General features: G+C 38.2%; 1 protein-coding gene across 3 annotated transcripts in view; it reads right to left on the reverse strand.

Annotated features, from left to right (window-relative positions):
* Positions 1–12,939, reverse strand: part of gabrg3 (gamma-aminobutyric acid type A receptor subunit gamma3) — a 163,535-nt gene that overhangs the window by 16,074 nt on the left and 134,522 nt on the right. For all 3 annotated transcript variants that reach the window (XM_065272593.2, XM_065272591.2, XM_065272592.2), the window contains exon 6: positions 5,706–5,843. In XM_065272593.2, coding sequence (XP_065128665.1) covers positions 5,706–5,843 — 138 coding nt within the window. The remainder of the gene's footprint in view (positions 1–5,705; positions 5,844–12,939) is intronic.

Raw genomic sequence — 12,939 nt, forward strand, 5'->3', positions numbered from 1 at the left:
AAACAAAGTAATACTTTTCTGTGGGGGGGAAGAAATGCAAGCCATCAAAATTAAATAATTTACGTGAGAGGTACTCAAGCGAAGGAAAAATGCCGGCTGTTGCTTGTTCTCCCGACAGTATCAAGCTTCTGTCATGCTAACACACTGACGCTAGGGGATCTTATGAAAAACTTTCCATTATTTTATGCAAAGTCAACGAAAATCGAGCAGGACCAAAACATTTTACAGCTGATCGCTTTCAAAATAGTTCAGCAATGACGTGCCAAGGATGACAGCAGCAATGACACTGTTCATAATATGACAAAGTAAGTGTTTTGATTTATTTTTTTAATCAGTGTATACCACTAGTCAACTAAATGAATATAACATGGCAGAGATAAATGCAGATTTATATATCGATGCAATAGATTTATTGCATTTTGTCGGGAAAAAAATCAGTTTTTATAATAATCTTTAAAAAATCTAATTATAGATTTGAATTTTTTATGTAATTATAACCTAAAGATGCTATGGGAAAGTTTGTAACAGAAAATAGTGGTTTTCATCTTGTTACTTTCTTGGTATAGAAAACACATTTTTACCCAAATTAGTCAAAATGGATTTATTGCGTTTTGGAACCAAACTCATATTTGAGCATCACAGATACTAAGTATTGCTTATTACTGTAATTCTCAGATATAAAAGTTGTGATGACTAGCTTTATGCTGCAACTTTGAAAACACCTTTCCTATCATTTGAACTGAAAAGTGTTTTCATTTATAATTTCTCCATTGGCATTTTTAGACATATCAAAGCCTTTTCAGTGTTCATATACCATATGAGAAGACCTAAGTAAAAGTGTGGCAGAAATCATTTATATTTTGCTTTTATCCAAAGCGACATACATTGAAGAGTGCACTGTAAATCCAAACAGTACAATGTACTCATTTTAAATGAGTAAACTGTTCACAAACCAGTGGAAAACGTTTTATGGGTGTTCAAAATGTTTCACATACTCAAATAAAATGAGTCAAAGAACTTAACTCGAGTAACTCAAAGTTTTTATTTATACTTTTCAAACTGAGTTATTTCAATACAACAGCCTAATACTTACAAACACTGCAAATAATTACAAACTTTTGGTGGTTGTGATGAGTTTTATGTTCAATCTGCCAGTTAAGCTAAGAAAGAGTCTGCCACTGCAAATTTACTTCAGTTTAACTTTAAATCAACATGATTGGTTGAGGTGGATTTCCAGTTCCCAGCATGCTTTGCATCAGCCTGAATTACGAGAGCATTTTTTGTTTACTTTTTTGAAAGTGATATTTCTGTAGGTCGGATGTGTTGCTTTATCATATAAACAATAACTGTGTGAAGTCAATGCCAGCACTGAGCTCATTTTCTTCACACTTACATACAAATGAGTCACATTGTCTGTTTCTGTGACTTGTAAACAAAAAATAAATGGTAAACAGTACTTAAGGTAAAACAGAAGTTTTAAGTATAGTGTACTTAAATATTAAATACAATGAAATATAAATGTTTAAGTTTGGATTCATTGTAATTTATAAATATTATTTACTTTTAAAATTTAATTTTTGAGTTGGTTTACTTTTTTTAGGTTTTCTCTGAACTGTCAGGTCTTTCATTGTACAAATATTAGTACAGTACATGCTTTCTCTGGTTATCAAATGAATGACCTTGGTGCTTTTAGCACGTTGCTCTACCATTTGAGCTACAAAAAAGCAAATAATCTTCTAGCTATTAGTGAGTGCTTTGTGTTCATATAAAACTTATAAGTGTATTATCTAACAAATAATTAGCAATAAACAGCGAACGCGGATGGTTCAGCATTCATTCTTTAAAAGGTTAATAATTATGCATATGTTAATATATATATATGGTATATTTAGTTACATTATAAATTGTTTTATGCATTTCTCCATTTGGTTTAAAATGTTAAAAAATGTCTGAAATAATATTTTCAACTGATGTAGCCTTGACACTGTGAACTGCCTTCCACTCATCTTTATTGTTTTGTTGAGGGAAATTTAATTGTTACGTTTTATAATCATACAATGGTAAAAGTTCACAGGCTGAGATAAAACAGTGTGTGAATTTTTTTTTTTAAATAAAGTACACTGTGCTAAGTCTTTTGACTCTTCTTACGAAATTGCAAGTTATGTTTTCACACCATGCTGAAAATCAAATACAGCCTTTTCACAACTTATTGTCATGTGACATTACAAAAAAAGCATTATTTACACGGTTTAAGGTTTCCACATACCATACATTATTGATGTTCCTCTATGCACCTTAAACTTTCCAAATGTAAAGGAAAACATGAAAAAGCATTACATCACCCCTTTAATACCTCAAAGTTTAAAACAAAAACTAAATTAAAAATGGTTAAATAGGGAGTCACATGCAGTAAATATGCAGTAGTAGCCGTGTTACAACATACCCAAATCAGCATTCATGTGGGATGTGCTGTAGGTCACGTCTTCAAGGGAATGCCTATCCATCTATTATCATTTTAAATATGTAATTGTTTTACTTTCATTTTTTAATAATTCACTAAATAATTAATGAAACTTTAAAAGATTTTTTTCACTCTGATCAACTGATCAAAGCTCTTTTAAAGTGTAGACATCTCCCTCAATCGTACATGCAAAGCTTTAGTTGTAGTGCCATTTTTACTGCACTGTGATATAAAAGAGAATAACATTTAAAAAATGAAGAGTTTGGTTCCAAAACACAATAAATCCATTTTGACTAATTTCTGTAAAAATGTGTTTTCTATACCAAGAAAGTAACAAGATGAAAACCACTATTTTCTGTTACAAACTTTCACATGGCATCTTTAGGTTATAATTACATAAAAAATTCGAATCCATAATTTGATTTTCAAAGATTTATTATGAAAACTGATTATTTTTTCCACAAAATGCAATAAATCAATGACAAGTTTTCTTCAAAATGCTATAAATCTATTGAATCAATATATAAATGTGCATTCATCTTTGTCATGTTATATTCATTTAGTTGACTAGTGGTATACACTGATTAAAAAAATAAACATTAATAGCATTAATCAAAACACTTACTTTGTCATCTTAAGAACACTGTCATTGCTGCTGTCATCCTTGGGACATCGTTGCTGAACTTTTTTTGACAGCGATCAGCTTAAAATGTTTTGGGCCTGCTTGATTTTCGTTGACTTCGAGTAAAATAATGTTTTTCGTAAGATCCCCTGGGGTGAATGCGTTAGCATGACAGAAGCTTAATGCTGTCATGTCAGAACAAGCAGGCACTTTTTGTCTCCCGAGTGCCTCTCACGCAAATCATTAGATTTTGATGGCTTACGTTTCTTACTCGCCACAGGATTATCAATGCCATCAAAGTATTATTTTGTTTTTGTTTGTCTGTTGATCATGAAGTACAAAGTAGATGAGGAAAACTAGGATTATGTGTGTATTCAAAGCGCAGCCATTATTGTTTACAATGCGTGGAATGTGTGATTTGTTGAGTGGATTTATTGCATTCTGCAAAGAAGGAGGAGTGGCGTTTATTGAGTTTTGGGAAAAGAGGGAGAAATATGACAGAATAACACAGCGGATATTGAATTTTGCAGAAAAATAAGAATTTACTTTTTAATACTGACCTGATACAATACAAATTTTGGCGGTAACTATTTTTTTCAAAATAGCGTTGTTCGCGTTTTGGAACCAAACTCTTCAAATATTCTTTTAAATTAGAAATTTTTGGTGAATTCACGAACACGCAAATGCAACAAAACAACACTGTGATACATAATCGGTAAACCAAATAATGAACATTTATTTTAACTGAAAGATACCAATGCTTAAAGTGGGCACTTCTCAGATGTTGCCAGTACTGTGCCCCTAAAGCGTCAGTGAATGGGTGATTAATAGTAATGACATCACACTACAGGGAGGGTGCACTAAGTGAATTATCTGTTTAATTTATCTTCTCGACAAATCACGCGAAAAAAGCCACCTATCGAACGTTTCATTTTGAATGAATTCACCAACATAACAAAACAGCACATCACACAGTCATTTATGATCTTATCATAAAAAAAATAACCTGGCTTTAGAAGTGTACAAAAAGGATGAACTTCACCCAGATAAACACCTGCAACAGTTTTAGCTAACGTAACCGCTAATATTATCTCAGAAGTCAGTGATATTAAAAATAATCACAGGCGCTGATCCTGTGAAAATGCCAAATATGCTCAATTAATTTTAATCGTGAAATTCAGGAGCATCTGATTGGTGGATCTTACGATTTGTAATATGTTGTTAATGTTTAATGAGATAAACATCTTTTGATCTTATAAAATTTAGAAGAGATTTTTGGTTTTACCCCCGTCTTTTGGCATGTATCAGTGTAATATATTACAATATATTACTTTTTTCGAGGGCGCATGATGCAAAGCTAGTCAAAACATGTATTTAGCCCGTCATGTGTGTGGCTCGACATGTCAAAATATGTGTTTGGCGCATCATGTAAACTTATGTGCATCACGCGACATGTCAAAATACGAGCCTGCTGCAGCACTTCGAAGGGGTTTATGATAAAAGAGACGCTCACTATGCCAGATACTCGCTTAATCTCATGTGTAATCAGAGTAAAGTGGTAAGTTAGTATCTTGTGAGTATTTTGAGTGTCTCTTCTTTCATAAACCCTTTTGATGCTTGTGCAGCAGGCATGTATTTTGACAAGACGCATGATGCACATGGTTCACATGATGCAACGAACGCATATTTTGACATGACGAGCAACACACATAACCCTCCGAACACATAATTTGAACACATATTTATTTTATTTCATTTATTTTTGGGCAATGGCTAGACATTAGATATGTTTCGCACAAATTGCGCCTTGTCTTAGCCTAGATGTCTGCGCTGTGTTTGGACGGCTGTTTAATGCCTTTTAAATGATTAAATGAATAAATAAACTAACCCAAATAATCAGGTATGTTGTCAGGTCAAAGGTCAAAGTGTACTTAGTGGACTTGATCTTTTTACCCTCACAATAATACTGACAATTTACCCAAAATATCAAAAACAAACCTACCATGAGAAATATTAAAGGGGACAGAGAATAAAAAAAAAACATTTTTACCTTGTCTTTGTTGAATAATGGTAGTCTACCCGCATTCACGAACATACAAAAAGTGCTAGACATGCTAAACATCTCAGTCTCATAAAAATTTCTCTTTTAGAAATGTCAGCCAAAAAACGGCCCAATCTGAAAAACTGATGCTTATGACATCACAGGCATCTCACTGCCCCTCCACTTTAAAATAATTGGCTACAATTTTTGAGTGGCAGCAAAGTCAGCCAATCTGTAATGAGATTGCAAGTTAAGCCAGTAGGGGGAGCCAAATAGGTGCAAAACCACTTGTTTAAAATCCCCCACCCTAATAGAGCTATCTGAGAGAGGTTTTTAGGAAGCTTCTAAGGCATTACAGACCCAAACAAAACATTTTTTGTCTACATGTCACATCACAGAACAAGGAAAAATGACCCGTTCAATCATTCTATGTCACCTTTAATTGCTGTAAAACGTTATGAAAACTTGCCCAGTCTCCGCTACACATCATCAGCAGCACTTACTCTTTTATCCATCCTTTTCATCACAACCTAATATTATTCTCAATAGATCTATCCAATACAACAGGAGAAAGCAATTACCTGCCGTTGTCTGAATAACATCTGTGGTGTTCCTCAGGCCCATGAAGTCAAACTGATACAGTCTCCATGACTTCTGATCGGCAGCTTGGACCGAGTTCCTTCTCCACTTGTAAATCATTTCATCTCGCGGGTATCCATCTGTAATTACACAGAGCATAAGCCAGTGACCCCCAGCTCCCCCTTCACATGTGATGGATGCAGCTAAACTGCAGCCTTTGTCTCTAGCCCAGAGCATGCTAATAAAACACAGATCAAGAAAGACGGAGACAGAAAGGGAGAACAAGTAAATGAGAAGTTGGGTTGGATTATAGACGGCATCGATCTTGATGCCGGCACCCAACCTTGAGATATATTTGGAAACAGTGGCCTTCTGAGGTTAGCAAACTTTAATGTGAAAACTGATCTTTGATGCTGCTCTAACACAAGTCATCCAGATCCTCTCTAGATTGCTTGGTGGATAATTTTTTTCGCAAGCAGTTTGGGCTGTGATGTTCAGTTCACTTAAAAATAAAAATCCTGTCTTTATTTACTTAACTGCATAGGTTACCATGTCTGCTGAGTGTCCAAAAGTACAAAAATTGCACAAATGCGTTATGGCCACATATTAATGTAAATATGTGCACTGTAAAAAAATGCAGCATGAAGTTAAACCAACTTGGTTTTTGCAAGTCAATTCAACAAACTATTTTAAGTTTTGACTTATAAAAACAAGTTGAAATTCTTTAACTTTAAGTTAAAGTAACAAAAAATATATGAAGAGTTGGGTTCCAAATAAACGGCATTTAAAACAAAATGAGTTACCGGCAAAATCAGTATTGTATCAGGTCAGTATTAAAAAGTACATTCTTAATTTTCTGCAAAATCCAATATCCGCCATGTTATTCTGTCATTGTTTCTACCTATTTTCCGAAAAGCAATAAACGCCACTCCTCCTTTTCTGCGGAATGCAATAAATCCACTCAACAAATCACAGCGCACCATTCCTCACATTGTAAACAACAATGGCGGCACGTTGAATATATGGAATCCTAGTTTTCCTCATCTACTTTGGAATTCGTGATCAACAAACAAACAAAAGCTAAATTATACTTTGATGGCATTGTTAAACCTGTGGTGGTTTTCTGTGACGGGAAAGAAACGTAAGCCATCAGCATCTAATAATTTACGCGTGAGGCACTAGAGAGACGGAAAAATGTCGGTTGCTTGTTCTCCCGACAGCATCAAGCTTCTGTCATGCTAACACATTGGCCCCCAGGGGATCTTATGAAAAACTTTCCTTTATTTTACGTTAAGCCAACGAAAATCGAGCAGGACCAAAACATTTTACAGCTGATCACTCTGAAATAGTTCAGCGATGACGTTCCAAGGATGACAGCAACAATGACAGTGTCATTAATATGACAAAGTAAGTGTTTTGATTAATGCCATTAATGTTTATTTTTTTAATCCGTGTATACCACTAGTCAACTAAATTAATATAACATGGCAAAGATGAATGCACATTTATATATTGATTCCAGAAATTGGATTGAAAAAAAAACTTTATTTATTGCATTTTGTGGAAAAAAATTATCAGTTTTTATAATAAATCTTTGAAAATAAAATTATGGATTATAGTTTTTTATGTTATTATAACCTAAAGATGCTATGTGAAAGTTTGTAACATAAAATAGTGGTTTTTCACTTTCTTGGTATAGAAAACACATTTTTACCTAAATTAGTCAAAATGGATTTATTGCGTTTTGGAACCAAACTCTTCATATGTTGATTTGAAATATTTTTTACATAGAGTGGTGCATTTTTGTGATGCTCATTCATACTGCCAATACTGAAAAATGAGTACAGTTCACTTTTGTTCTTATAATACAGTTTTTCTATTCATTTCTTTTAAGTATTTCGAAAAAAATAGTTTAACAGTGAGTTTTAGGCTTTAAACCAAAGCAACATGTTCTGAGATGCAGTTTAAAGTAGGCCACAGAAAAAGGGACAAGCCCATGTATCTATGAGTGAACAAATAAACTACAATGAAATTAAGATCAAATCACACTGAATTACGGCTCCTACAGGAGCACATTGAGAACCTGAGAGCTCCAGCTGTTGCAATTTATTCATCACAATGAAGTTGTCACAGGAAATGAATGTGAGTTTTTGCAGACTAAAAGAAAATGCAATTAACGCTACATAGGTAGGATACTGCAGTTATATCAACTGCATTATGAAGCAATCTGCTTGTGCTTTTTTGTGCTTCTGTCATATATCTAAACTTACTTTGCTGCACATAAAGCTTGTAAGCTGTACTGTATGTAATGGATGTTAAACTCATGTCAGCCCATGTAAAAAAAAATGCATTGGATTTGTTTAGTACACACGTTAATAAGACTTTTAAAATGTCTATTTTGTGTTTCACATGATAAACAGCATAAAATGTTAAAAAGGTTGAGCAATTTATAACAGAATTGTATTTTTGTGTGAGCTTTTCCACATGGGCATTGTAAAGACTCCTTATTATTAAGATTATTCTTATAACTAAGTGAAAATTCTAAGGATGCACTTCACCCAGACATTGATTAATATTATAATATAACACTATTATATACTAATTCTTTAGACAGAGGGTTACATGGCAATCATGCCTAATGGCCATCTAAAATAATTGTCATTCGCTTAACAATTTAAGTGCACTATACAATGTGAAGCTCTTTTGTAAATTGCAAATTGATTCAATTTGTGCCTCTTTTTAACTAAATTTCATTCTTGAACAATGATCAGGGGCACTGAAAACAGCCATGACCACATGGACAGTTTTGTGTAATTGAATTAATTCAACAATAACTTTTATATAACGGCCATCACATATTGAAAAACGCTCAAGATGTGTTTAATGCCAAGAGAGGTCACACTAAACACTGACGATGCCTAAAGAAGACATTTAGTCCTGAAAATGTAATTACATTTTTTCTACATATTTCCTGTATTTACTGTTTGTATCTTAATAAAATAAATTAAAAAAAAAAATATGGATGGACATTAAAACTTCTAAAGCAACAAGTCTGGTGGTGATGGCCTAAGACTTTTGCATAGTACTGTACATTATTAATAAATATAAAAATGTTAGGCTATATAGAATGTGCTTTGGAGTGCAACATGTTGGAGACCACTGCAATAGCAAACAAATAAATAAATACAAACCGGAAGTTCAATCCGGTTCAAGCACGTAACTGCGACAACCATGCGTGCTGCACAAGCCCTGAAAAGTGAAGCCAAAACGTCTCGATTGCCCCTCAGTGACTGGTCCCAGTATAAGTCAGAAACCCCGCCTCCCCATGTTATTCAATGGGACTTGAGACCAACTAAAAAATTTTATTACACTTCAATTATCTTTTTTCCGAAGCTGGTTTCTGTCATTTACTGTATCACGCTGATGTAAATTCAAATGTTTGTTTTTAAAATAAGTTTGTTTAGTTAGTTATTTAATGATATAAAAACGGTGGTGTCACGTCATGATTGACAGCTATGATATTGTGTGATATGCGCATTCTGCGAGAGCAGGGGCGGCGTCTTGATTTCGCGGCTTTACTTCCTGCTCACTACTGCGCAGGACTGGTCCCGAAATCGCTATTGCGAAGACTCAAGACCCAAGATGTCAGCGCCATATGGGGACACTGACGGCTTCACTTTTCACCAATGGAAGAGAGCGAACGGGTGTCTTCCATCTTTTTATAGAGTCTATGGCGACAACCCAAGTGCGTCTGATGAAAACGTCTGTATACAGAGTCGGTCAAGCCTGGACAGATCATGTGACTTTAGTCATGATTTACTGAAAATGGTTTTGGACCCTGAATACAGTAAAAACTGCACATTTTAGAATGGCCTTTTATTGTGGCCAGCCTAAGGCACACCTGTGCAATAATCATGCTGTCTAATCAGCATATTAACCCTTGCACATTGTTCCAAGTTACTACCCTTTTGTGGTGTTAGTGCCAAAGATGGCCACTAAATTCAACAGATGCAAAAATGTATCAGCTGAATACTTATTTTTTATTTTTTGCATAAATCTGTTAATCAATCTCAGTACTGATCAAAACTACCAAATGGAAAAAAACAAATCTGATACATTTTTACAGCAGATTAATTTAGTGGCCATTTTTGGCGAAAGGGTAGTAAATTTGCCCACGGTATATTGTTGAGTTTTTAAAAACTTTCAAAGCATTTTCCTAAAATATGTGTAAATAGATGATTTGTCACCAAAAATCATTCCATTTGCTGAAACAGAGAAAGTTGTGCCCAAATTAAGACAAAAAACAAAATGGCCAAAAATGGCCCCAACAACACAAAAGGGTTAATGTGCTACAGTGAGGTGGATGGATTATCTCAACACAGGAGAAGGCTCACTAACAAAGATTTAGACAGATGTGTGAACAATATTTGAGAGAAATAGGTACATAGAACGTCTCGGTTACGTATGTAACCCTCGTTCCCTGAAGGAAGGGAACGGAGACGTCACGTCGTGACCGACGAATTGGGAACTCGCTTAGAGAGACCAATCTGCTTCGTACTCTACTAAAACGCCAATGAACTTGGCATTGAGATATTTGCATAATGCTGGCGCCGCCCCGCCAGGTGCATATATAAGCCACAGGTGCAAATATGGAAATTAGCTTCATTTCGCTGAGAAAGCCGGAAAGTGTGACCGGCCGATAAACAGCAGGGAGCAGCCCTGTGGCGACGGGACGTGACGTCTCCGTTCCCTTCCTTCAGGGAACGAGGGTTACATACGTAACCGAGACGTTCCCTTTCAGTCGGTCACTACGACGTCACGTCGTGACCGACGAATTGGGAATCCCTACCAAAACGCCACTGAGGGCTGACCTCTTCCAGTGTCTGCGTAAAGCCCTCCGGTTCCACTTAAGGATAAGGAGAATTAGGTTTTAAGGCAGAAGGCCGGGCACTAGATGTTCCTTTAACCCCACAGTAGTGCCAGCGACTGGGAAGCGCCCTATCTGAGCGGTATAGGGACGCTGCGGAAGCCACCGCCCCGTTAAGGGCTATTGGTGGGCGAAAGTCAACCGTAGTTGAGGTATAAATGACAGCCGTGGCTGTGTAAGCAAAGCAGTGCTCTGCTGAGGGAAACGTGGGCTAGTAGGATTAACCCCACGGAAAAATACTCACAAAGGAACCCGGTGGGACGCAATGTGGATGCCCGAGCCAAACACAGGTTCGCGAGGATGCAGCTAGTGAGAGGCTGGCAGCGGATGCTCCGCAACATCAGGCTGCCAAGGCAGCGGAGGAAGGCAAAACAAATTATTACGCGTTTTTGCCTTGATGGCCTTCCATACTGAGCTCAGATTGGAGCAGCAGTCGGAGGCTGCAAGCCGACCTGCGAGCCTGTTCTCTGTGCTTCCCCTAACGAGGAAAGAACACGAGAGGAGACAGGCTCGACACGAACACTGTAAAATCTAATGAACGTATTAGGTGTCGCCCAACCAGCAGCTCTGCAGATGTCTGTTAGCGAGGAACCACGAGCGAATGCCCAAAATGAGGCAACACTTCTAGTAGAGTGAGCTCTCAAATTAAATGGACAAGGAATGCCCTGCAGATTATAAGCAAGGGCGATAGTATCAACTATCCAATGAGACATCCTCTGCTTAGTGACAGCTTTCCCTCTCTGCTGGCCACCATAACAAACAAGAGCTGGTCTGAGGTCCTGAGGCTTTGTGTGCGATCCACGTAGATGCGTAACGCTACGGGGCATAATAAAGCCATGGTTGGGTCTGCCCTCCTCCGGGGGGCAGTGTTTGCAAGCTCACCACCTTATCTCTGAAGGGAGTGGTGGGAACTTTGGGCACGTAGCCTGGTCTGAGTCTCAGTGAGACAGCAGGACCAAACTGAAGGCACGAATCGTCAACAGAGAATGCATGAAAATTCCTTACTCTCTTCACGGAGACCAATGCTAGCAGGGTCAGAGTTTTCATTGACAAAAACTTCAGACTCGCAGACTGCAAAGGCTCGAACGCGGAACCTGTAGTAGGGCTTCAGCACCATGGACAGGTCTCAGGAGGAATAGAGGGAGGGCGCGAGGGGTTTAGCCTGCGAGCGCCTCTTAAAATCTAATAACCAAATCATGCTGCCAACTGATCTGCCATTAATAAGCGAGTGATGAGCAGAAATAGCGGCGATATCAACTTTAATGGTGGAGGGTGACAGCCTACCATCTAACCTATGTTGAAGATATATATAAAAGCACAATGTTAAGCATTCTCTGGGGTCCTCGCGTTGCGAAGAGCACCAGGTGACGAAAAGGGTCTCATTTAAGCGCGTAAGCCCGTCTTGTGGACGGTGCTCGTACCGCGTCGATGGTGTTAGATACCGCTTGCGATAAATCACCTAAACCTTGCGCTCACTCAACGACCATACATGGAGATCCCACAGGTCGGGGCGCGGGTGCCATAATGTGCCCCTTCCTAAAGAAAGAAAGTCCTTTCTAGGGGAATTCGCCAGGGAGGGGCTGTCGCGAGGAGCATTAACTCTGAAAACCAATTCCTGGTCGTCCAGTATGGGGCGACTAACGAAAGGCTCTCCTCGTCCTGCCTGACTTTGCACAGTGTCTGTGCAATTAAGCTCACTGGAGTGAATGCGTATTTTCGCATCCCCCGCGGCCAGCTGTGTGCCAACGCATCCACGCCGAGGCTGCCCTCGGTTAGTGAATAAAAACCGGCGACAGTGGGTATCGTCCGGCGACGCAAACAGATATATCTGCGCACGACCAAACTTCTTCCAAATTAGCTGGACCGTCTGGGGGTGGAGTCGCCATTCACCGGGGCGCGCAGCTCGGGAAAGCGCGTCTGCCGCTGTATTGAGCGAATCCGGGATGTAAATGGCACGAAGGGACCTCAGATGCTTCTGACTCCAAAGGAGGAGATGACGAGCGAGATGCGACAGGTGACGAGAGCGCAAAAACCGCCTTAACGGTAAATAACGCAACAGTCGCAATGTTGTCGGTGTCGGCTAATACATCCTTCCCTCGCATCTCCATAGCGGAGCGTACAAGTCCCAGATATACAGCGCACCGCTCGCGGCAGTTGGGGTGCTATGCACACCCCTGAGACTGCAAGCCCATCATACGTGGCTGCTCATCCCGTGCTGGGGGCATTGTATGTGCTACAGAATGCCAGGAGACCCGACTCAGGGGCATATCTTGCTATCAGAAATGCTGGGTCTGCCACGGGGTAAAATT

This window comes from Paramisgurnus dabryanus, chromosome 7 (genome assembly GCF_030506205.2).
Source record: "Paramisgurnus dabryanus chromosome 7, PD_genome_1.1, whole genome shotgun sequence".
Lineage (NCBI taxonomy): Eukaryota > Metazoa > Chordata > Actinopteri > Cypriniformes > Cobitidae > Paramisgurnus > Paramisgurnus dabryanus.